The sequence below is a fragment of the Carica papaya genome, chromosome 5, assembly GCF_054855325.1.
Source record: "Carica papaya isolate Zhongbai chromosome 5, ASM5485532v1, whole genome shotgun sequence".
NCBI lineage: Eukaryota > Viridiplantae > Streptophyta > Magnoliopsida > Brassicales > Caricaceae > Carica > Carica papaya.
Window position 1 is genome coordinate 37,935,860 of NC_142313.1, and position 27,396 is coordinate 37,963,255.

General features: G+C 34.7%; 1 protein-coding gene across 2 annotated transcripts; it reads left to right on the forward strand.

Moving 5' to 3' along the window:
* Positions 1-15,445: 15,445 nt before the first annotated feature.
* Positions 15,446-26,099, forward strand: LOC110807996 (RNA-binding KH domain-containing protein). Of its 2 annotated transcripts, XM_088220720.1 has the most exons (7): positions 15,447-16,221; positions 18,121-18,555; positions 19,155-19,406; positions 22,197-22,583; positions 22,756-22,829; positions 24,934-25,045; positions 25,146-26,099. In XM_088220720.1, the coding sequence occupies exons 1-7, from the start codon at positions 15,586-15,588 to the stop codon at positions 25,281-25,283; spliced, it is 2,034 nt and encodes a 677-aa protein (XP_088076846.1). In that variant the 5' UTR covers positions 15,447-15,585; the 3' UTR covers positions 25,284-26,099. The 2 variants fall into 2 exon arrangements, with proteins under 2 accessions (XP_088076847.1, XP_088076846.1); XM_088220721.1 differs by lacking the exon at positions 22,197-22,583 and having other exon boundaries at positions 15,446-16,221.
* The last annotated feature ends 1,297 nt before the right edge of the window (positions 26,100-27,396 follow it).

Here is a 27,396-nt window from a genome sequence, read left to right on the forward strand (position 1 = left end):
TCAAGCATTTCGAAGAGCTGATCAACATCCTTTCGAAGCAATCCTTTTCGGGTTGCTCTATTTAGCGAGGGTCTTCCTCTCCTTATGTTCTTGTACCTACATTTCAAGACAAAGATTTAAGATTCGGGTTGCATTGAATTACTCTAACCTTATGTGCAAGAAATGGTTTCGAAAAATGCGACTCTGATACCAACTGTAAAAGTTCAAAATATGGGTAATAAAATACTAGTAAAATTTATTAAATTGCGACAGCAGTTTTGAGTTTTAAGTTACATTCTTTATAAAGTTTGATTAAAACACCCAATAGGGCTATGAGAATGCCTTTAAATAATATAAATGAAAAGACTGTAATAAGAAAAGCTATGCATGGATTGAACATCCATTCAATTTATCAAACTGTCATATCATACCTTGTCCGGTAATGGGCACCAAAAATACAACCGCTTTAATACCCCGTCCGGTAATGAGTGTAATAAAAAAAATCTCAAACCTCTTCCGGTATAAAACTTATCTCACTTGGTACGCGGATTGCCCGAGTGGCCTCCTGCGTGGAATGCATGCTGGCGTGTATGCCATGCGGCGAACAATGACTGACTGTGCTTCTTACGTGGTCGTCCTACATGACCATTTTTACCATTTTTACAGTTTGGCCCCAGTTTAAAATTTTTCATTTAAAATGGGTCCTTTTTTATTTTCAATTTAACTCATTTCTTTTAAAATTATTTTTAAATATATCCCAAAATGCATATTTCTCAAAAAATTCTAAAAAAAATTAAACTTAAAATTTATTTATGTTATCTCGAGTCTAAATTTCGGGGTCGGGGTGTTGCATACTATTCCGTTATAGGAAATCCACCCTACTCATTATGTAATCTCAAATCAGCTCAAGATTGGTACAAAATCTTTTAAAAAATTGATCACCAGGTATATTAAGGTTAAGAGCTTGAGGAAATCTGATGACTTTGATTTTAATTCCGATGAAGATGAACCAAGCGCGTCAGAATTTCTGGTGGGAGTGTTAACCTTCATGCTCACTAATGAACAACTAGTTATGTACTTCCTATGCAATAAAATTCTTAGAGAAAAGACTAATCTCATCAACATGTTGATCGTTGAAGCTGATGTCTACACCTCTCCCCCAGCTGGGTTGCTGTGGGAACACCACCCCAAATTCACTGATGGTTCTCGCTATTACTTCATCATGCGTCAGAAAGTCTCTACAAACTATAAGGAAAATAGGCCAAGACGCACTATTGACTGCAGATAGTGACACTTTAACATAGGTAATAGAAAGATAATTACAATATTTCATATTCTTGTTGTCTTCTCTTTGAATTAGTTTTATTGGTGATGAGAACATTTTATGATCCATTATTCTGTTATAGAAATTCACCCCAATCATTGTGCGATCTCCAATAAGCTCAAGATTAGAAAACAAATATTTCAATAAATTGATCACCAGATAGATTGAGGTGGAGAGCAGGTGGAACTTTGATGACTTTGATTTTGATTCCGACGAATATGAGTAAAATATGTTAGGACTTTTGGCAGAAGTATTAACCTTCGCACTTACTGATGAACAACTAGTTGCGTAATTCTTACCCAACTACATTCTTGTAAAGAAAACTAATCTCATCAATATGTTCATCATTAAAGCTGATGTCTACGCTTAGCTAAGTTGCCTTGGAAACACCACCCCTAACTCACTGACAGTTATCGCTATTACTTCGTTAGGTGCCAGAAAGTTTTTACAAACTGTAAGAGAAACAGACCAAGATGCATCATTGACTGTGGATGGTGACGTTCTGACACCAGCGACAATGAGAAAAATAAAATGTTTCATATTCCTATCATCTTCTTTTATGAATTAGTTTTATAGGCGAGAGGAGCATGTTATAATTCGTTATTTTGTTACAGGAAATCTGTCCTAGTCATCGTGCAATCTCGAATCAACTCAAGATTGATACAAAATCTATCAAAAAGTTGATCACCAGATATATTGAGCTGGAGAGCTAGTGGAAATCTAATTACAACTTTGATTTTGATTATGACAAAGATGAACAAAGCACTTTAGCGTTTCTGGCGGGAGTATTAACCTTTGTAACCACTGATAAATAACTGACTGCATACTTCCTACCTAATAAAATTCTTGAAGAGAAGACTAATCTCATCGACATATTCATCGTTGAAACTGATGTCAACGCCTCTCACCCAACTGGGTTCCCCTTGGAACACCAATCCCAACTCCCTGACGATTATCACTATTATTTTGTTAGACACTGGAAAGTCTTTACAATCTATAAGGAAAAAAGGCCAAGACGCACCATCAATTTTGGATGGTGGCGTTTTGACACCAGTGACAAAGAGAAAAATAAAATGCCCAGTATTCATGTCGTCTTCTCTTGGAATTAGTTTTACAGGCCAGAGTAGGTGGAAATATGTTGATTTTGATTCTGATGAAGATGAACAAAGCACGTCATAGTTTCTTGTGGTAGTGTGATGTAATACCCGTTGATAACACACCTAAACCAGAAGAGTGCACGAAGCGAGTAAGTACCGATGAACTTCCGAGAAATAGGAAAAAGCAATTGTGAAGCAGCGATACTCCAAGCTACTCTGTTCCCGATCAATTATCAAATAACGAGACTGAATCCAGGCATTGTTCCCGGCCTAGGAGGAAACGACATCAGAAGGCACTAAAAATTTGAAGGGTAACAGACTTTATTGCTGAGGAACAACTTGGCTCGAAAATCCTAACTCAAGATGAAAGCCCAAATGTAGTATGGGTTTGGGTACCCTAGGGTACAAATGTGTTGCAATGCACGTATAGGATACTTGACCTGCACACCCACCGGTGTTCCCCGGTTCCATGGTGAGGCAGTCAGAGCGATCCTATACTCTGCAAGAAAATGGGAGACATACAACCTTCTTCACGCAGGGATCTGGAGGCCCACATGTGCACTGGATATGCGGCCTAACCCGAACGGTTCTTGAACGTGTACGGATCACACGAATGCCGCCTACTAGGCCCGTGCGGAACCAACTGCGTGCGGGCAGGTCCACAGGTTGAACGCACGCATCCCACATGAACGAGCCCAGCAAAATGGCCCAAGCCACTAGCCCACACCCACCTGCGCGGATAGACCAGCCCAACCCAATCCGGGTAGCCTAACTGGCCAACCCCTTTTTCTTTTTATTTTAAATTATTTATTTTATTTAAAATATTTTTAAAATTGCTTTTGACCTACTTTTTAAAACCCATGTATCCAAATTAATTTTCACATGGAATAAGGATAAAATTAAATTTAATATTATTTTAATATGAGTTTATTTTTATGATTATTTAATTAAGTGGGATAGAATATTTATTTTATTTTTTAATTATCCTATATTAAGATAAATTTTATCTAAATATTAAGTTTATATTTTATTATTTATCTTAAGATATTTGTACTCATGTAGATCACCCGGAAAATGCTATAAATAGACCTTTGCCCCTAGGTTATAAAATACATATTTGAGAATAAATTTGAGTAAATTCTTGAGAGTTTTGACTTTTTTTCTTTTAGCAATTTTTACTAAAATTAGTTTTTTCAAGTTCTTCAATAAACAGGAGTCTTCAGAAGTTTTGTTGAGCCAAGGAGCGGTGATCAACTTATCTGTAAGTCTGTGACATTTCTCTTTTCCTTATTTTATTTCTCTAGTATTTATTTTTTATTTTTCTTTTAGGATTGCGGATTCAATTAGAGGGAAAGATTTTATTCTAGATGGTTATTGTTTTGATAGTGCATATGTTGAGTGGATTTGAGGAATAGATTCAATCCTCCCTATACCCTCCCACGTCATTTGGTATAAAAGCTTTAGCTTCTAGAAACCCAAATCTATTTTTATTTGGTTTAGCATTTTATTCTTAAATTAGCATTTAAATTTATTTTATTGTTAATTCGTATTGCATTCTGCTTGAATTCATATATATCCATTCAATTCAAGTAGTTTGTATTATTATTCAAACAAAAATATTATCAAAATACCAAAAATATCTCAATTGCACCACATAAGGTAACTAACATGTTTGTTTGCATTTTGCATCACAAAAGCATAATAACTGCCTAATTAGTTATCGAAAATCCTTTGAGAAATCAAAGGCAAAATATGTTGCCTAACTGGTATGACCCAAAACTTTTGTTTTCATTCTGCACGCTATCTACATTTAATTTTCGAATTGCATTCTGTAATCTGCATCAACATTGCATAAAAAAACTTGGTCGGTCGTAGAGCGTAGCTGAAACATTGGGGGCAGTATAGAAAAATATACCTATCGATTATATCTATCAGGATTGTTCATATCCCTATGCATCAGTCCAAATTGTCATTCTTTGTGATTTACGTTTTGTCTTTATTTTATTTTTGTTGCATTACATAGCTAAAGCAACTAATTGATACTAGTTATTTAACACACAAGAAACACACCAGTCCTTTCTCTGTGTGCTTATTTCTGAGCTTCCATAGAAATCAGAATCTTTTAGGGTTCCTCGTTGTGTCGTAAGGACTAACATTCAAACCCGATTCAAGTGATTCTGATTCTGAATACTCAACTCAACATATGAAGCTATCAATTGAGAGATTACGAGGTAAACACGAGCGAAGGTGAGAGAGAAATATTGTTTTTATTAATTCCTTTGCAGGAATTCCACAATGTCTCACCAAAGCACCAACAGCCACCCAGACACCTTAAAAGAAAGAGTCATGGACATGTTCACCCAGTTAAGTGTCCAGTTGGGAAACATGGCTGCCCGCATGGATCCCCAGGAGTGAGGCGAGCACCCTAGTTGCGCTTGACACCAAATAGTGCACAACGAGATAGGATTGTGTGGCGACAATGTTGGTGACAGACAAGGAAGTCGTCGCGAAAAGGCAGACGGAGACCTCCATGACTTCAGGTTCTAAATACTAGCCTTTCAAGGGAAGAATAACCTCGAAACCTACCTTGAGTGAAAATAGAAGGTCGATCACATTTTCAGTTACCACAACTATAGTGAAAAGAAAAAGCTCAAGTTGGCCACCACTGAGTTTACCGATTATGCCTCAGTATGCTGGGATCAGTTAGCTCTTCTCCGAGAATGGGATGGAGACTTGCCTATCACCACATGGCAAGAATTGAGATCCATCATGATGAAGTGGTTTGTGCCAGCTCATTTCGATAGAGATATAAATATGAGATTGCGGCATTTGACCCAAGGTTCTATGTTATTGGAAGAGTATTATAAAGAAATGAAAATAACTATGATTATGGCCCGAGTTGACAAAAGTCTGGAAGCCAACATGTCTTGGTTCTTGGAGGGTCTAAATAAGATATTACCAACATCCTTGAATTCTAAAACTATGTTGACTTAAATGAAATGGTGCATAAGGCCATTAAGATTGAAAGACAATTGAAGATTAGAGGAACTAATCAGGGATATGTTAGTAATGGTCCCAAGAGACATGAGAGATGGACTCGAAGGGATGACAGTAAGAGATTGGATGACAATATGGGAAAACAACCCACTGGGAATCCAGCAGTTAATCCTAAGGCACCACCAATCACCAAAGAACCGTTTAATATTTCAAGTGTTTAGGAGTGGGGCATACTACATCTTAATGTCTTAATCAGTGTGCCATGATTTTCTGATATGATGGAGATATCGTCAATGACCACGAAAGCAGTGATGAGTAAGAAGATCTACCACTGGTGGACATCGAAAGTATAACTCGACCAGTACAAAGAAATGTATTTATGGCTCAACGAGCACTCAATATACAAGTTAAGACCAAAGGCAATAGTTACCGAGAGAGTATCTTTCATTCCAGCTACATGATCAATAGAAAAGTCTGTAGTGTGATAGTTGACGGAGCCAGTTGTGCTAACCTTGCCGGTGGATCAAGAGGGGTTGAGGTGTAGGTGGCACCCTACTCCCTACAAGTTGCACTGGTTGGATGATAGCAAAGAGATCCACATCACCCAGCAGGTATGTGTCCCATTCTCAATTAGTGACTACAATGATGAAATATTATGCGATGTAGTTCCCATGAAAGTAGAATACCTGTTGCTTGAAAGGCCTTGACAATATGACCGTGATGTCAGTCATGCCGGCAAAAAGAATCAGTACTATATCTGAATGGGTAATCACACCCATGTCTTTACTCCTTTGCTAATGAAGGATGTTTATGAGGATAAGCTAAAAATTAAAAAGTCATACGAGGAGTTCACTAAAAGACAAGCGAAGTAGGACCCCAATCCGGATCAGGACCAAAATTGGTTCTTCATTCTAAGACAACACGAGCACCAGGTCGGATGTCTGGTAAATCATCTGTCCTCATTGGCATCAAATGAAAAATTTATAGTCTTTGCAGATTTGAGGGCAAATTCTCTCGAAGAAAGGGCAGATGATGCAATACCCGCTGACAACACACCTAAGCTAGAGGAGTGCAAGAAGTGAACAAGTACTGATGAATTTTTGAGAAATGAGAGAAAACAATTGCGACGCAGCGATACTCCAAGCTATTCTGTTCCCAACTAAGTATCAAATAATGAGGTTGAATTCATCAGGCACCGTTCCCGGCCTAGGAGGAAATGACACTAGAAGGCGCCAAAAACTTGAAGGGTAACAGGCCTTATTGCTAAGGAACAACTTGGCCCGAAAATTCCAATCCAAGATGAAAGCCCTGATGTAATATGGGTTTGGGTACTCGTGGGGTACACATGCATTACAATGCACATACAAAATATTTGGCCCGTACACCCATCGGTGTTCCCTGGTTCCATAGTGAGGTAGTCATAACAACCTTACACTCTACAAAAAAACCAAAGTCAGACAACCTTATCGAAGCTGAGATCTGGAGACCCACAGGTGCGACGGATATGCGGCCCAGCCCCCATAGTTCCCGAACGCGCACGAACATCGTGCACAAAAGCCTAAAAGTGCACACGCATGCGACTCATTAGGCCTGCGTGGAACCAATGGTGTGCGCGCAGGCCCACGGGCTGAATGTGTGCATCCTGCGTAAACGAGTCTGCAGACGCCCCAACAAAACAACCCAAGCTACTAGCCCGCGATTCCGGCGGGCTTCCTCTCGTGCTACCCGCGTGGACCGGTTGGCTCAGCCTAATCCGGGTAGCCCAACCGACTGACCCCTTTTTCCTTTTTATTTTAAATTATTTATTTTATTTAAAATATTTTTAAAATGACTTGGGACCCACTTTTAAAACCCATATGTCAAAACTAATTTCCGCATGTCTTTTTAAATGAATTTCAAATGGGATAAGGATAAAATTAAATTTAATATTCTTTTAACATAAGTCTATTGCTTAAGATTATTTAATTAATTTATTTAGGATAGAATATATATTTTATTTTGTAATTATCCTATATTAAGATAGAATTTTATTTAGGTTAATAGTTTATTATTTATCTCAAGATTTATGCAGATCACCCGGGAAAGGCTATGAATAGACCTTTACCCTTAGGTTGTAAAGCACACATTTGAGAATAAATTTGAGTAAATTCTTGAGAGATTTGGCTTTCTTTCTTTTAGCATTTTTTGCTAAAATTAGCTTTTTCAAGTTCTTCTAGAAATAGGAGTCTTTAGAAATCTTGTTGAGCTAATGAGCAGGGATCAATTTATCAGTAAGTTCATGACATTTTTTCTTTCCTTATTTTATTTCTCCAATCTTTGTTTTTGGCTTTCCTTTTAGAATTGTGGATTCAATTAGAGGGAGAGGTTTTATTCTAAGTGATTTTTGTTTCGATATTGCATAAGTTAAGTGGGCTTTAGGAGTAGATTCGATCATCCCCATACCTTTCTGCGTCAAAGTGTTAACCTTCGCATGCACTAATGAACAATTGGTTGCGTACTTCCTACGCAACAAAATTTTTAGAAAGAACACTAATTTTATCAATATATTGTCGTTGAAGCTGATGATTGTGCTTCTCACTTGGTTGGGTCATCTTGGGAACACCACCCCTAACTCACTGACGATCATCGCTATAACTTCATTAGGCGCCATAAAGTCTCTACAAACTACAAGGGAAATAGGCCAAGATGCACAATAGATTGTGGATGGTAGTGCTTTGACAGTAGCAACAAAGGGAGAAATAACGTGTTTTGCATTCTTATTGTCTTCTCTTTGAATTAGTTTTATAGGTTGTAGGAGCCTTTTATGATCCATTATTTCGTTACAGGAAATCCACCCTAGTTATTGTGTGATCTCGAATCAACTAAAGATTAATACAAAATATGTCAAGAAATTGATCACCATATAGAATTTAGTCAGAGAGCATGTGAAAATATGATGATTTTGATTTTGATTTTGATTTTGATGAAGATGAATAAAACACGTTAGGGTTTTCGACGGGAATGTCAACCTTCACATCCACTGATGAACAATTGGTTGCATACTTCATACGCAACCAAGTTCTTGGGGAGAAGACTAGTCTCATCAACATGTTCATCGTTGAAACTAATGTCTACATCTAGCTAGGTTGCCCTGGGAACACCACCCCTATCTCACTATCGGTTATTGCTATTGCTTCATCAAGCCCCAGAAAGTCTTTACAAACTACAAGGGAAACAGGTCAAAATACACATCAATTGTAGATGGTGGCGATTCGACACTTATAACAAAGAGAGAAGTAAAAGTTCTCATATTTCTGTCCTCTTCTCTTTGAATAAGTTTTATAGGCGGGAGTAGTTTGTTACGATTTATTATTTCATAACAAGAAATCTACTCCAGTCACTACACGATCTCAAATCAAGTCAAGATTGGTACAAAATCTATCTAGAAGTTGATCACTAGATAGATTGAGATGAAAAACAGGTGAAAATATGATGACTTTTATTTTTATTCTGATGAATAAGAACGAAGCACGTCAAGGTTTCTAATGGGAGTGTTAACCACACCCACTGATGAACAACTAGTTGCGTACTTCTTACGTAACAAGATTCTTAGAGAGAACACTAGTGTCATCAACATGTTTACCATTGAAGTTGGTGTCTGTACCTCTCATCCAACTAAGTTGCCCCGGGAACACCATACCTAATTCATTGACTATTATCGCTATTACTTTGTCAGATGCCAGAAGTCTCTACAAACTACAAGGGACAAGCCAAGACACACCATCAATTGCGGATAGTGGCGCTCTGACACCATCAACAAAGAGATTGTTCGATGCGATGCGGTCGTTGGTCTCAAGAAAAACCTTTCTTTATTTCTTTACAGTATCAAGCCAAGAAGTGGAATGAAGCTTAGAGAAGTGGTTAGATTATATATGAATATCGACTTGTCGGTGGGAAGAATTTCAAAAATGGTATGTTTGTAAGCTTTACAATAAACCCACCAAAAAGAAAATGGTTTATGAGACTACAACAATTCTGTTTGCAAGCTTTACAATTAACCGACAAAAAAAAGGTTTGTGAGACTGCAACAATTCACCCCCAATCAACTTTACCTGAAGTTAACCATCCTCAAGGCCTAGAAGAGTATACATTATTGGAAAATGCTAAATATATTAAAGAGATGGGTAATTGATTTTGTGAGTTTATGCATAGCCAGGAGCAGATGATGGAATATGACATTCACAATTATGGTAATATGATGTCATCCCAGTTAGTGTAAAGTCGACAATTTTCTATTGTTTATTGTTGTTGAAAGTCCACAATATAATATTATTTTAATTGATTAAAGAGAGAAATAAAATACCTCTTGGAATTAGTTTTTTTTTTGGCTATTTTTTAAATATATATATGTATATAGAGAAGAAAATATATATGTATATACATGTATTAGATAGGGTATTCTAGGATCTAATTGATGTAGAGAGTACCCACCAAAGAGGAATCAAGAAAAAAGAGGAAGAAGAGAAGAAAGAGAGAGGTGGGTTGAGGAGCGTGTAAGAATTTTTTAAAAAATATTTTTTTAATTTTTGTGTTATATTAAAAATATTTAAAAATTAAAATATTTTTAAACAATCAATTTTTTTTTAAAATAGAAACAATTACATATCCAATTCATTATCATGTAATAGATCCATTAGTATTATTTAATAAGAAATTAAATTAGAAAATTTTGAAAGTATATAGACAAGAATTAAAAAATGTATAGTATTATTATGAAAAGATATTACAAATCAAATTATATCATGCTTATATTTTTGTAATTTATCATTATATATATTTTACATATATTTTTATTATGTATATTATGGTGCATATTTTTGTATATAATAATATTATGATACAAATAATAATTTAAATTTAAATTTAAATTTTTAGTTAATTTTACATTATTTTAATATACACCACTATTTTAACCATATATAACAGTCTTTATTTTTTTATATTCATTTTAATGATTTTAATATAAATAATGTTAGCAATTTAATTTTATTATAATTACCTAGAGAATAAATTTATAAATTAAAAAATACTCAATACTTTATTGATAGAAAGAACATAAATTTTACAACACTCACAAAACAAAATTTCACAACCCAAACACATGGTGTATTACCTTGTTGTAGCTAATAAATCTCATTTAATTTTTTTTACCTCACGTCTCAATTGTTTTTCCTTTCCTCGCACTTGTCTGTATTTTCTCTTTTTCTAAACCTATTTATATAAGTAGAAAGGTTGTCATTTTGCCTTCACCTTCTTTATTGTTTTTGTTCATTTCTTTTTTTTATTGTTGCCGCTTCACGTTTGCCTCTTTATTATAAATTAACTGAAGTTTTAATTTCAACCATTAATTAAATCAAGTTTAATTATCCAACATCCTCCCTTAAACTTGATTTAACTAATCCTAACATCTTCTTTAACTTGATAAATATATCTGCTTTAAGTGGCTTTGTAAAAATATCTACAATTTGATCTTCAGATGCACAATACTCGATCATAATCTCTTTATCTTTTACTAAGTCACGAATGTAATGATGTTTGATGTCGATGTGTTTGCTACGACCATGAAACACTAGATTCTTTGTTAAGATCATAGCTGATTGATTATCCCAATAGATGATCATTAGATCATCTTGTTGATGCTTTAACTCATTAAGCATTCTTCATAGCCAAACTGCTTGAGCAACGCAACTTGCAGCTGCTATATACTCTGCTTCTACTATTGAAAGTGCTACTATTTGTTGTTTTTTAGAGGACCAAGAAAATACATCTGAACCAAGATTAAATACATAACCTGAAGTACTTTTTCTTTTTTTAGTATCACTTACCCAATCATTGTCTGTATACCCAACTAATTCTATCTTGTTAGTAGTTGAATAGAGAATGTCATCATCAAACATTCCTTTAATATATCTTAATATTCTCTTTGTAGCTTGCCAATGAGACTGTCTTGGTGATTTCATAAATATACTTATAATACCAACTCCATGAACAATATCTGGTCTAGTTGTTGTTAAGTATCTCAAACTTCTAATAAGACTCCTGAAATTTGTTGCATTAATCAAATCACCACTTCCGTTTTTTATAAGCTTTAACCTTTCTTCCATTGGTGTTAATATTGGTTTGCAAGCTTCCATTTTAATTTTCTTCAAGATATATTCTGCATATTTCTTTTGAGAAATGAATATGTCTTTATCTGTTTAATTAACCTCAATACCAAGAAAGTAAGACATTAATCCCATATCTGACATCTCAAAGTGAGAAATCATATCCTTCCTAAATTCTAACAAAAGTCTTGAATTATTTTCGGTGAAGATAAATCATCCATATAAAGGCAAACAACAACAATATCTCCTTCCTTATTTGTCTTGATATATAGAGTATGTTCGTAAGGACACTTTTGGAAACCATGATCAAGAAAATAGGTGTCAATATGACTGTACGATGCCCTTGGCGCTTGTTTAAGCCCATATAAAGCCTTTTTCAACCGATAAATTTTATATTCTTCACATTTCTTTCCATAACCAGGTGGTTATTCAACGTACACTTTTTCTTCAAGTACACCATTTAGAAATGCTGACTTCACATCCATTTGATATATTTTCCAATAATTTTGGGTAGCAAGTGAAATAATCATACACATAGTATCTAATTTAGCAACAGAAGCAAATACTTTAAAGTAATCAGTGTCTGACTTTTGTTTGTATCCTTTTGCAATTAGCCTTGCTTTAAACCGTTCAACTTCTCCATTAGGCTTGTACTTTGTTTTGTATACCTATTTGACTCCAATTGGCTTCTTTCCATTCGGTAGAGTAGTTAATTCCCATGTATTATTCTTCTCAATAGCAAAAATTTCTTCATCCATCACTTTAATCGACCAATCATCCTTATACGCTTTTTCAAACACTATTGGATCACAATCTGCAAAGAAAACATAATGAACAACATCTCCATCATCAGCGTGATCATTACTAACTTCATAATCCTTTAAATAAGTAGGTGGATGATGATCTTGTTGTGAACGTCTTAGTACAGGAGGAGATGAAGATTCTGGAGTGACACTAGAAGATTCTTTAAAAACTGGAGGAGAAGACTGCTCACCAGTGCGATTACTTATTTCTATTTCATTATTTACGAACACCAGAACAGATAGTGATATCTTTTCTTTTTCAGACCATTTCCATACTCCATATTCATCAAAAGTAACATCATGGCTAATGATTACCTTTTGGGTCTTTAGGTTGTACAGCTTGTAGCCCTTTGTTTCCATGCTATAACCAATGAAGATGCATTTATCTGCTTTGTCATCAAATTTCTTTTTTAACTCATCTAGTACATGTGAATAAGCAATACAACCAAACACCCTTATATGGCTTAAATTAGGTTTTTATCTACTCCACACTTCTTGTGGTATTTTATCATGAACACTTTTAACAGGATATCTACTTAAAATATAAACTGCACAAACAACTGCTTTTGCCCAAACTCTTCAGTAACTTCTTATAATGGATCATGCTTCTCACCATGTTCGTGATAGTTCTATTTTTTTTATGCTACTCTATTTTGTTGAGGAGTATACCTAGCCATTAACTAATGTTTAATTCCATGTTTTCTTAAGAAATCATCACAAACAATATATTTCGTGCCTCTATAATTTTTTAAAATTTTGAGAGAGTAATCACTTTATCTTTCAATATATGCCACGAAAATCTTAACGATTCCACATGTGTCTGATTTATGCTTCAAAAAATATACTAATGTCTTTCTACTAAAATCATCAATGAAAGTAATGATGTACTTGTTACTTCCATTAGAAGGAGTGTCCATGTAGCATAAGTATGAATACACAAGCTCAAGTGGGCTTTTGGCTCTCCATGCTTGCTTTGTAAGGAATGGATCTCTATGCTTCTTTCCCAAGACATAATGCTCATAAAGTTGATCAGGAACTTGAATAGCTGGTAAACCTGAAATCCATTCTTTATTTGTAAGAAATTTAATGCTCCCAAAATTCAAGTCCCCGAATTGCATATGCCATAGCCAATTATCATCGACAATCACAGAATTATAGTTAGAAGCATTACTATAATTAATCTACGTTAGAAATAAATGGTTGGATGACATCTTTGTCTTCAGGATCATTTCTTTCTTTGTGTCACTTAAAGTGCACCCGTGTTTGTTGCAATACAAATCATAACCCTTTTTTGCTAGTTGTCCCACGCTTAACAAGTTTTGACAGATAGTAGGAGCATAGTAAACTTTAGAAATATAATATGTAGACTCATTGTTTAATTGAATGACAATTCTTTCTTTTCCTAAAATTAGGACTTCATGGTTGTCGTCTGGTTTCACCGACGAACGAAACGATTTATCTAACTTAAAGAATACTTCTTTATTTTCACTTAGGTGATTGTTACAACTTGAGTCTAATAACCACCGACTATTTTTACTTCTATCATTATCATGAGTAGTTATTAATAAAGTCTCTACACTATCATTTTGGGCTACCCGACCTGATTTTCTCTATGTTCTGATCTCTTTGCACAACACTCTTTACTTTAATGACCATATCTTTTGCAATTATGACACTAAATATGTGATTTATACTCTGATTAATAGTGACCATATTTTTTGCATTTATGACATTAGACGCGAGATTTACCTTGAGGAGATTCATTCTCTGTTGCTCATTGTCTTGAAGTCGTTATGATATTTTCTCCTCCTCTACCTGTGAAATTTGATCATTTTTTATTATGTTGTGATCTAGGCATCTCATCCTTTAAATTTAATTTAGCTTTTAAAGCTTATTCTATTGTGCTTGAAGATCTTTCATTCATCCATATCTCTCGTGACTCTAAAGAAGCTTGTAAATCATTAAGGATCATGGTGTCCAAATTTTTGGACTCTTCAATAGTTGTTACCACGTAGTCGAATCAACTTGACAACGTACACAAGATCTTCTCCATGACATCTCTCTCATTTATTTGATCTCCGTTAGTTTTTATCTCATTTATTAACTTCTCCATTCGTAAAAAATAATCACGAATATTTTTGTCGTTACGTTGCTCTGTTAGCTCAAACTGTCTTTTCAATCCTTTTAGTCGTATTTGTTTGACTGAATCTACATCTTCATATGTTTTAAGTAAAATATTCCAAGCCTCTTTTGCTGTTTTGGCATGAGATATTTTTTTAGGACTGACAACTCCACAAACTGACAAATTAAAAATGAAGCCTTCTCGTTTAATGAATGATCACGAATCAAGTCTTGTAAACCTCATGCTGACGACTTTTTCTTTTTAGCAAAACTATTATCTAAAATTTCACCATAACCATTGCTTCTCAAATACAGCTTCATTAAATGCTTCCATATCGCAAAATTATTTTTACCATCAAACTTAAAAATTAATGACTGCACTTGTTGAATTTGGACTCTTGTTGTTGAACTATAAGTCATATTGATAAAACTTTACGACTTTAATGCCAGATGTTAGCAATTTAATTTTATTATAATTGTCTAGAGAATAAATTTATAAATTAAAAAATACTCAATACTTTATTGATAAAAAGAACATAAGTTTTACAACACTCACAAAACAAAATTTCACACCCCAAATCCTTTGTGTTACCTTGTTGAAGCTAATAAATTTTATTTAATTTTTTTTATCTCACGTTCTAATTATTATTTTTTTTCCTCACACTTGTTTGTATTTTCACTTTTCCTAAACCTATTTATATAAGTAGAAAGATTATCGTTTTACTTTTATCTTCTTTATTGTTTTCGTTCATTTCTTCTCTTTATTGTTGCCGCTTCACATTCGATTCTTTATTATAAATTAATTAAAGTTTTAATTTTAACTATTAATTAAATAAAGTTTAATTATCTAACAAATAATTATTTTTAAAACACAATTTTTAAGCTAATAATTTGTTTATAATTATTTTTACAATACATAATAATTTTTTATTAAAAAGATATTTTAATAACACTTTTATAACTAAAAAAACGTCTGCAGAAGAAAAAAAAAAAAGCACCACTTACGTTTACTTTTGGAGACACACAGTTTCAAAACTGTCAAAATGATAGTCGACTGAGTAATGATCAAATTCATGGCGTAGCAGAAGTTTCACCTCTATCTCGGTCACTGCAAATTCTTCATGGACACTTCCTTCAAGCGCCCAACGATTGAACCAATCCAATTCTTGCTCCTTTGCCCATCCTCAAGAACCGGCGCCATCATCGGCAAGGGCGGCTCCGTCATTCGTCACCTGCAGTCCGTCAGCGGAGCTAAAATCCGTGTCCTTGACGACCCTTCAATCCCTTCCGACGAACGCGTCGTTTTAATTGTCTCTGATTCCTCCGCGGCCAAGCTTTCCGCTACAACCACCGCCAAAAACTTTAGTGCCGGCGATAACACCAACAGCGGCGACGCAGAAAACCCTAGCCATGATAAGGGAAATGATCGTTCGGAGTTGAATCCTAATGGAGATTGTAACAGTCGCGAGCAGCCGTTGTCACCGGGGCAGAAGGCGCTGGTTATGGTATTGGAGAGGATAGTGATAGGGGACGATGCTGGTGGTTGCGGTGGTGAGGAGGGTGGGAATCATGAAGAGGGGAAGAGGGATTGCGAGGCTATATGTAGGATTCTGGTGGGAGGTAATCAGGTTGGTTGTATTCTGGGGAAGGGAGGGAGGGTCGTGGAAATGATCAGGCAAGAGAGTGGGGCTAACATTAGGGTTCTTCCCAAGGATCAGATTCCCGCTTGTGCTTTTCCTGGGGACGAGTTGATTCAGGTAATCTTTTTTTAGTATATGTAATGTATGCAGCTTTGCATTCATTTTTATAGTGTCTCTGGTTGATGATTTGGTTATTGTTTACTTCAATCCCCTGCTGAATTTTTGCATTCCTTCCTCTCTTTTTGTTAATTAGCATTACGAAATCACAATTTAGTCAGTAGAACTCTTTGCAATTGTACAAAGAGTTTCATGTATGAGAGCACAACTTTGTTTGAATGAGTTGATGGCAAGAGTTTCACGAAACTTGTCTCTAACCGGCCTATTGCCATCTTTGGTCATGCTAGTTTCAAGATTGTCAATAATTTGCTTCATATAAAATGTAGAACCAAATAGTGAAGTGGATTTGGGATGCAGAGGCGAGGAGGGATTGTTTGATGATGGGATTGGAATGTTATAAGAAGTTGTTACAAACGGAGAGTAGTGACAATGAAGCTCATAGATTTGTTGCTAATGGAGGAGGTTACTCAGACACATATCAAATATTTGGCTTCTAGAAAGTGAGTATAAGTTTCTTCTAATCTTGCAAGCCACCATAGACGTTGCAACTATGTTGACAAAGTGGTGGTGGAGGGTAAAGTTTTGAGGTAAAGGGTGTCTTAGAGATGTAGTGATTATCATAAGGAGTCTTTCAGTTGCTGGCCATCCTTAGATGGCTTGGTTTTTACTCTCTCAAAAGGTGAGATTGAGATTCGCTTGGGAGACTTTTCTTTGAGGAGTGGATTCTTGAATCCTTTAATGAGTTTTGGGGGATAAAGCTCCAAGCTTAAATGAATTTTCCATGGTGTTCCTTCAAAAAAATTGCAATTCTAGAGATGATATCGTGGCGTTTCCAAATTTTTGAGAGGGAAATTTTTGTTTCTAGCTTCAACTCTATTTTATTTTGTTTTCATCTCTGAAGTCGAAGATGCCATCACAATTTTTTTTAAAAATAAAAAGTGTGAATATGTATTAATAAAATACCAAGGAGCAGCACCCATGTACAAAAAAATTACAATTATGTTTGTATGTTAATGACATTTCCAAAATTTTCATTCTAATAATGTCATGTTTTAATAAAATAGATTTAGAATAGTGAAATAATTTCTCTCTCAATCTATAACTTTCTACCTCTTTATTCTCAAATACTCTCTAGTTTCTCTCTTTTCATTGGACCCAAAAAATGGTCAACGGAATCAATTTTACAAACTCTCTCTTTTTATGTAATTCATCCCAAGCCCAAAATTCCTTTTTGACTGACCTCGCAATGACCTAATTAATTCTCAAAAGACCATAAATCATGCACTACAAATCATAAGCTGTGGGGCACCACAAAGAAGATGCCATCACATTGTGGCCTTCTGCTTGCAAGAATATTCCCTGTTTGTTGGAAAGCTCAATGAGAAGCCAAAAGTGTAGCAGTACTACAGGTTCAAAATTCATGCTTGCTGAAGATGTGCATGCTTCTGCATATGGGTTTTAGTTTTATGGAGGTGTTTAAGCATTCTAAAGTTTGGGTGCTACATGAGCAATATAGTGCAATGTTTGTGAAGGAAATAGGGTGTAGCTTCTGGGTTCCCTTACTAGTTTACTTGCAATTATTTTTAATCTGACATATTAAAAACCAGAGTTATCAATTGAACTGTTATTGTGTCTATTATGAGGAGCTTATTAAACTCATTAATCATTCTAAATTCCATTTTTTTATTACCCGCTCATTAACTCAATAATATTTAACTCTTAAATTTCCAGTACAAAGTTTCTTAAAATAATCATCTTCTTATGTATAGAATATTCAACAGTTGAATTCTCTCTTATGATATTTATGAAGTATGTTCCTTATGGATATCATATTCATATTTTTGTTTTTTGTTATCTATCTCATGCCTTCAATCTAATATGAAGACCATAATTTTGCAGATGTCAGGGAACTTGTCGGCTGTAAAGAAAGCACTCCTGTCCATTTCTAGCTGTCTTCAAGATAACCCTAGGGTAGATATGGCAAACTCTGGTCATACCAGGCCCTCTTTGTCAGTGCCTCCGGGAAATGCTATGCATACACAGGTGGATCCATTTTCTCCACGGAGTTATGCATCTGGGCTTCATGCTATGGATTATCAACCAAGGGGTTTTTCTTCTAATCCAGGGTCTGAAAGTATAGGAGTCCATAACAGAATGTTTATAGAAGAAGAGATTGTATTCAAATTGTTATGTCAGGCAGACAAGGTCGGTAGCTTGATAGGGAAAGGTGGATCTGTAATACGGGCCCTGCAAAATGAAACTGGGGCATCTATCAAGGTTACTGATGCTGGATTCAATTCAGATGAGCGGGTTGTTGTGATATCTGCACGAGAGGCATGGAAACTTGACTTACTTTGATTTATAATTATTTACTACTTAGTGAAGAATTGTACTCTTGCACTTGGGTAATCATGGTGCTTTCTGATTCTGATTGTCCCTGCATAACAATTTGGACCCTTAACTCAATTTGTAGATGTTATTTGTATAGTGTATCTTGACCAATGAATGCCAAGTAAGTTTTCTGTCGATTCAGTTTTAGCAGTGCTGTCCTTTCCTTTCCAGCAACCTCTTTTTTTTTTTTTTGCACAATTACTGCAAATATGCTTTTGGGCTATCTTTGAAGGTAAATTTATTACTGCACTCACCTGGCGGGGGGGATATGGACCTATCATACACTAGATCTGGTTAATGGTTAAGGTCTCATATGCAATTTGTTCAGATTATTCGTGAGATTCAATTTCTTTTTCCTAGATCATGCTCAGTCTTCTGTATTGACCATATAAAGCCCACTGAGTCCCACACCCTTGCACTAAAGAAAAGAAAGATCATGAATGACTTTTTTCTTTATCCAAAATGTGCTTATATATTGTAAATTTGCAAAAGTTATTGCCTCTTTACTTCACTAAAGATCTCCGTGTGTTAACCTATCACAGAACACAGAGCAAAGACATTCTCCTGCACAGGATGCTGTAATTCGTGTGCAAACTAGAATTGCAGAAATTGGATTTGAACCTGGTGCTGCAGCTATTGCTCGACTCCTTGTACATCCACAGCAGGTAGGTTGTTTACTGGGTAAAGGAGGCCACATAATAAACGAAATGAGAAGAGCTACTGGTGCTAGCATCCGAGTGTTCCCAAAGGAACAAGTTCAAAAAGGTGGATCCTCACATGAAGAAGTTGTGCAGGTAATGCAGAAGCATCTGTTTTGGTTGCTTATTTTTATTTATCTTCCATTTTAATGCTCCCATCGGTGCTGAATCTACAAAAGATACAGTTTGACTAATCTTACATTTCATGATTACATTGCTTTATTTAAAAAAAAATGATTAAATTGCTGCTGAGACATTCTTAACTCTGCTTGAAAAACTCTCCTTTGCAGGATATCATGGGTGACTATGTTAAGAAATAAATTAGCCTTTTCCTTTGTCAGTTGACACAATGTGTGTGATGAGTATCTATTAGCTTGAGCTTGTTAATTTGGGAGAACAGGATCAAACAGTACCTATGAAGAAATGTTAAATTGGGGAGCACTAAGAATCAAACAATCAAACAAGCTTGTTATAATGTTCTGTTCTTATCAAATTTGGGAGAACTTAGAGTCATTAAGTGTCTGAAATAAGCTCTAAGTGAAATAAGGTGCACATTCAAACATGGAGTTGTCTTGTTCATTCGATATGAAGCAAGTATGGGATATATATAATATATTTTTTTTGAAATAAAAGTATGAGATGTAATAATAGTAGGCACCAAGGAGATGTCGCCCGTTTACAAAAGATTTATAGGTCAATAGGTATATTTACAATAGAACCATAATCATCGATGCTATCAAGGTTGTGTCCAAGTACAATAGATTTAAAAAGATGAAACCATTTATCCTTGATAGCAGCAAAATTCAATTCTTTTCCCTCAAAAGCTCTACTATTCGTTTCTTTCCAAATAATCCAAAAAATAACTAGAGGTATAATTTTATGATTAGCTTTTCTCCTGTAAAGGCCCTCCCAGGTAGTAAGTTCATCACAGACAGTCCCAGCAGTAACCCGGGATAAATTCATGATGCTGTAAACTAGAGATCCGAGAGAGTGAGAATAAGGGCACCAGAGGAGAAGGTGGTTGCAAGTTTCCAAATCTGATTTACAAAGATAGCATCTATCCTCCATAGTTAGAATGCGTTCTTTAGCAGCTTCCCAAGCGAAGAAGGAAATTCTGAGTGGGGCCTTTGATTTTCAAATAATATTGGCTGGAAAATTCCAACTGGCAGAGCATCACAACCTAATTTATAGTTTTTGGGAGGTTAAAAGTTTGGAGCTCCTAAGGCAGTGTTTGGGTTTCTGTGAGCATCACAACCTAATCTCCTTATTTGGTAAACTAAAGTTCTTTATGAGCACTTATTTGCTTAGTGCTTTAAGCACCTTTTAAGCCTAAAAAAGAAAGCATCCTATGGCGACTTTTTGCACCTTAGCTTAAACTATTCTTTTAACAAGTTCCTTTACCTATTTATCCTTGTTGCTTCCCTTTATTTGACAAAATATGTAAAGGAAAAATTACATTTACCTTTGTAGTTTTGCATTATTTAAAATTTAAACTTTATGAATTTTTTATACAGTTCATTGCCTAAGGTTGTTGGTCATTTTGGAAAATGCCTTTATTTTTCTAAATGATGTCTTTACATATTTGTGTTTTTATAAATGCACATGTGGAAGCCCAAGACTAACTAATTTATTCCTAAGTTATTATTTATATTCTAAATTTGTTGCGAGTTATTTTCCTCTTTAGTTAAGGATTCTATAATTAGTTTAGTGCTGGATTTCTTATTTAGTAATCCTTGTTCTTTTGGGATTAGTACAGGGAACACTATAAATTTGTAAGTCTTATGGGTTGTAAGATGGAAATTCAGTTTTTAACAAATTTTATATTTTCTTCAATGAATATTACTGTTTTTGGTGGATTCCAAAATTCTTATCTTTTTGGTGGATTCAAATGAAACCTAGTGGATTCTAGGTTATTCGTGTAGGTTTGACATTATCAAGCACCTTAGTAAGCTTGCTGGAGATCAAGCAGATCTATCTGCTTTCATTATCTGTGATTTTGCCCCTATTTTATTGTACTCTTCCTTTTTATTATTTATTTTTACAGTAAACATTTGTACCTTAACATATAACTTTGTATTTATTAAGATTCAATACCTAATTGTTTTAAGTTGCTCATAAGGCACCTAGCATTTCAATGATCTTTCTTCTAGCAAAGCCAAACAGAATGACAGTATAGTATGGAGTGATTGAATGGAAAACTTATACTCTTTGGGCAAGACTATGTAACTTTTTTTGCCACAAAAAATACATGTTTAATTTTACATGACCCATTTGAATGTGTGAACTTGCTGTAAATTGTATTTTTTCAATAAAATATCATTGTTTGCAGGTATATCCTAGAAATAGAATGAGCTCAATTACTTTTGCCTCAGCAAAACTCCACTGTAAATTTTGAACCCAACTTATTATCTTCTGTTTGATGTTGAGTAGCATAAACTCTTGTTATTTCTCTCATAGTAACAACTTTTATGCGCGTTTTAGTATTCTTTCTGTCAGCTAGCTAAAAAATATTAGAATTTTCTATTGAAAATTGATGTTAGAGTTGAATTGAGTTTATTAGTTGAATAAATAATTAGAGGTGCATTGAGTTTCTTAGTTGAATAAATAAATGTTTTATGAAAATATTACTGTACACTCTGTTAACCCCTCTTCTTGGTGATATTATTACTGTGTCAGCTGAAGGGAACAAGTCTTAATTTTGTTTCTTTCCCTGACCAAAAAAAATTTGTTTCTTTTCCCGAATATTTCAGATGCCTATTCTACAACTTTATCTTGGACTTGTATTTGCTATCTCATTGGAAAGATTAGTCTTGATTCATTTGCTATCATTGTCTATTATATTTTTTAGGATGGTATTTTCAGTGGGGAGTTGGTGCCTTTTGTCAGGTTATTGGCAGCTTGCAGTGTGTACAGGATGCTTTGTTTCATATAACAGGCAGGCTAAGGGAAGCCTTATTTCCAATGAGACCTTCCTTTCCAACTGCTACTGGTCCATCCTTCTTACCTCCTTTTCCAGACATGCCACCTCCTCCTTTTAGGTCAAGACATTACCCAGTGTCTCCACGTCCATACACCTCTTCAGCTGGATCCTTTCCCAGTATTGATCATTCTCCTGTTCCTTCCCAGTCCCTTGATCATCATCACCAGCTTACCTTTTCATATGGCATGGGTCCTCCTAATTTTGATTGTGTCCCCTATTCATATGGCAGTGAGAGGCCTGTACACGGACTGGCGCTGGAGAGGCCACCCTCTCCAAGATCTTGGACACCTCAGGTTGGTAGGTTGGGCATTGAAAGTTTCATTATGTTATTAAGATAGTTGTGACAGAGATATCCTGATTGATATTTTTTTGGTTTGTGTTCCTTCCCTTTTGTTTCTAATCATCATAATTATGTGGAGGATTTAAGTTGCTTGATTCAAGGTTTCTCTTTTCTGTTTTCTCCAGGCTGTCAGGGATGGTACCCCTAGGGGAATGACTGATGTTAGTTCTGGCTTTGGTGTGAGAAACATTCTGGGAAGGTGATCCTTTTCTCCTATCTTGTTCTCTCTAATTCAATTTCTACTAGCAACGTGACAACCTACATATGTATATAGGTGTCTAGGTACTAACTGGTCCTTTGCTTTGGCTTATTTTTTGTTGGCTTATAAGCACATAGCGCTTATATAGTCTCATAAAGCTTATAAGCTCTTGAAATTAGTAAAAAATATGTTTGGCTATTATATTTTTGTTTTACTTATAAGCTCTACATAAAGCTCGACTCTTTGGTAAAAAAGTATAAAACGTACTTACAAGTTGAATGTTGATAAAATTACAAAAAGGAACACATGAAAGAACAATAGTTAATTTATAACGGGGACACTTTGGCAAAAAGCATAAAAAATAACATATGTTTTATTGCATGGCTTATAAGCCAAAAAATTAAATATATTTTAAATTTTTTTCCTTCTTATGCACCATTGTCTTATAAATCAAAATGGCTAAAACAGACATCTTTTTCTTTGGGTCAAACATGCTCATGAATTGAGTCGACCAATACCAAATGTTGTCAGAATATGATACTAAATATTAGGAGAAACATACACCAAAGAGAAATTCTAAATAAAACAAAAAATAAAAAGCCTAAACGAGTAGTATTACTAGTTTTGTGATAGGGAAGTATTATTACTAGATTAGGATAGGAAAGTTGTCCTATTCCTATGAGAATACACTGCCCAATTCAGTGCTCGTGATCAAATAGAAAGAGAGCAAGGCAGATTGGAGAGGGAATATGACAGGGTTGCTTTTGAGTATAAAGGCTCTTGACTTCAAGGTAGATTTCCTGCATGCTTGAGGAAGAGCCTGCTTTTGAGTGAGGGAGTCATATGTTGACCAGACCAGTAAAGTCATGAAATTCCTTGAGGAAAGACTAATGGATTTATAGTAATGACATACACATGGAGACAAGAAGAAAAAAGTGGATCTTTATGCAGTTCCTAGACAGTTTCTAGTAGATTTAATTTGTGGCAGTTCTTAGGCAATTTTTGTGTTAAACTGTATGTTTTTGTTTTTTCTAGATGTAGGAAGAGGTTATTGACAGTTTGGGAGTTATCGGGAAATTCAAGGGCTATCTCTTCCTTCCGGGATAGCTTTAAGATCTTATCTTGTCTCTACACATGTATATAAATTTGCAGTACCTATGAATAAAAAAAGGTAAGTACTTGTTCCAAAAAATATAAGTTTCTTTTCTAAACTCAGAAATGAAAGGTTCACTCTAAACAAGCCCTTAACGAAAAGATTTAAAATGTTCTTTCTTAATGAGCACTATCATTAAGAGACCGAAGGTTTCTCTCTTAATAAGCCCTTATCTGCTTTCCACAACAAATCATAACTAGAACCAATTTGGGGCCATAACATTGTTTTTTGTTCAAAATTCTTTTGTAATCAAAATAACCTATGATATATTCTTTTGTTCAAAATTCTAAAACAAAGTTTATAGTTTTGACATATTGAAAAGGATAATCTATGATTTTGATACAATTATTTGTTAGGAAGAAGAAACCTGAGAATTTTAATTTTTTCCAAACTTTACGGAAGAGTTTTAAAGCCTGTGAAGATTTATGCTGTGATTAAACCAATGGGTTTATCTTATTGTCTAATAGTGAAAGTTTGAGGTAGTAAACTATTACAAAATAAACAACAGAGTTTTTGTGTTGCAATGTGCCAAACTGCAAGTGAAACTGTAGTTTATTCTAAATATTTATATAGAGTTAGCCTGCCCAAAGTCGTGCGAGATCTGGATCTGAATCAATGTTTTAAAAAATCAATTTGTAACTGTCCTTTGAGCTTTAGCTGTTAACAACGACCTTCCCCCTTCTTCATATAAAACAACAAAGAAACTGTTATTAGTAAAACATTATCTGGTGATACTGGTTATGCTAAAACATGATACTGGATGGTGTACCATTGCATGTTAGAAACACTAACTGATAATACGGGTAACCAAGTTGATGGTCCCTTCTGTCTTTTTTTTTTTTCATTTTTGTTTCTCCTTTTTAATTGTAATATGTTTTTGTAGTCAATTTTATTGATTTGAAAATTTGAAGGTACTCTTTTTTAATTATTTTGTTCTTATACTGTAAGCAGTGAAAATCAAGCAGCAAATTTGCCAAGTACAACAGTTGAGCTCAGCATTCCTCAAGCATACCTTAGTCATGTTTATGGGGAGAATAATAGTAATCTGTCTCAAATCAGACAGGTCGGTACATTTATGTGCATAAAGCTACTGGTTTTTTCTTGCAAATTGCAATTGATGCACTACTGTATAATTCTTTAATTCTGGCAACTTTTTATCTCAGGTTTCAGGTGCAAATGTTACTGTCCATGATCCAAAACCTGGTGCTGCCGAGGGTATTATTGTTGTATCTGGTACATCAGATCAAGCGCATGCTGCCCAAAGCCTAATTCATGCCTTTATACTTTGTGGACAGGCTTGACAATATGCCATAATGTTGAACAGAGAAGTGGGGACACAGTAAAAAGAGAAAAGAACACGCGACAGATCTGTTCTCGAGTCAGATTCACCAACCTTTTAAGTTATAGTGGTTTTTTTGTGTGGAGGCTTGGGCATTTTGTGTATCCCTTCATGATGGAGCTTTATCTTTTTATATAAATTATCTTGTTGGACTTACATGAATCACTGCTTCATTCACATTCTCTATGCACACAAGTACTTAATTCAAGCCTGGGAGAATCTTTGCTGTAATTTAGAGGAAGACCTATATGAATGACAATGATGAGAAAACTTGAAGTCTTTAGAATATAACTCTCCAAGTTACAGAGCAATGGCTGCGTCATATATTTCATCAAGTGGTTTGATATAATTTTCTCCTAGTGTGTCAAGTTTCGTGCAACAGCAAATGTGGATTAGTCTTATTGTTGAAACTGCTGCGATCTGGCGAAGCTCCGTCATCTCGGGCCAGTCCTGCCCATGCCATTAACTTGATCTAAGTTATAAGTAGCAGGTGTACATGGGTTAACTTATATACAGAGTGCATGTGTGCATAAACCATTTCCAAGTTTGAGATAAGCAGTAAATGTAATTCTGATTATGAAATTCTAGGCCTTGGTGCTGACATACTCCTGCTTGCCATGTTCTTTTGTACTATTTGGTCTGTGTATTCATTTTGAACTTCTTCTAAAACTAGTCAAGGTATTTTGTCTCGGTGACTTGATCTATAACCAAGACATTGTTTAAGATTTCTTTGACTTCTCAATAATAGGTTTAAATGCTGGTCATTGAATTTAAGCTATTTTGTGGCAGCTGGAGGGAACTTTTTGGATCTTTTTCTTACATTTGCTGACATGAATGAAATTTAGGATGATTTATAGTACCATAACAAATGGATTTGGGTATTTTAGATCCAATACATGTAGTTTATTTTTTATGTTTTCAGTATTTTGAGTTGACTATAATTAGTTAGGTAATATAATACTATTAGTTTGACTTACATAGATTATGTAAACTAATCATTTAATTGTCCTTTTATTTTTTTTTGGAGAAACTTCAAAAAAATTTATTGATTTTAGTGTACACATTTCTCTCTCTCTCTCTCTCTCTTGTTCGATATGCATACATGTGTGGGAATCTTAATTTGTAATCATATGTTTAAAACTCTTTGGTGGACTCAACTTGGTAATAACCAAACTATTTATGTATGTTTAATGAAGGATTAAGTCAAACTTCATTACTATTATTTTCTTTATTCCTTGTTTAAACGCACACAAGCTATTGAGTATCATGCATTTTAGGCTCTTGTGACAAAAAGCATAATTTACCATTTATCTGGGTGACTCTCACACCTTTACTATCAATGACTTTTGTACCCATTGTTCGAGTAGACTTCTTGGACGAGGTAAGGACTATCCTAATTTGATTTGAATTTATCTCCAATGTGACTCTTCATGATTATGGGTCTTCATCAACTTGAAATGATCAAAAGCATACCTTTGTTAAATGCTTTTGATAAAAAAAGCTTGATCGCATTCAAAGCATTCTTCGATTTGAATTTATTTGAATTCGATTAAAATTTATTTCCAATGTGATTCTTCATTTGATGGGTCTTCATAGAACTAACACCAAATCATTAACTTGAAATGATTGAAGGTATACCTTTGTTAAATGCTTTTGATAAACAAGCTTGACAGCATTCAAAGCATTGTTAAGCTTCTAATCTAGCTTGATCAAGGGCTTTTAATTCTCAAAGTTGATATTTCTATAATGATTTCTTTTTTACAATTGATATATATATATATATAATGTATTTTAAAGATAAGTACTTGTATAATTTTATTTTTTTATTTTTACTTTTTTCAGTTCTAAACTATATCACACAGAGAACTTATCGCAATGACACTTGAATTCTTAATTTTTTGAAAAAAGATGACGTACATCACTTGAACTAAAATCATTTATTGCTTTCATGTCATTGCCAACAAAACATTTGCAGTTTCCCATTAACAAAGGATTTGATGTTAATTTAGAGACTCATGTTAATGATCCATCTTCCATTCAATACCCTTGAATGATTATTACTATATACTGGAGTT

What these genes read in the sequence shown, in the direction of transcription:
- LOC110807996 (XM_088220720.1), top strand. Translation starts at nt 15,586, where the DNA reads ATGGACACTTCCTTCAAGCGCCCAACGATTGAACCAATCCAATTCTTG. An exon ending in CTGGGGACGAGTTGATTCAG is followed by an intron (nt 16,222 to 18,120) that starts GTAATCTTTTTT and finishes ATAATTTTGCAG; the next exon opens with ATGTCAGGGAACTTGTCGGC. An exon ending in ATCTGTCTCAAATCAGACAG is followed by an intron (nt 25,046 to 25,145) that starts GTCGGTACATTT and finishes TTTTTATCTCAG; the next exon opens with GTTTCAGGTGCAAATGTTAC.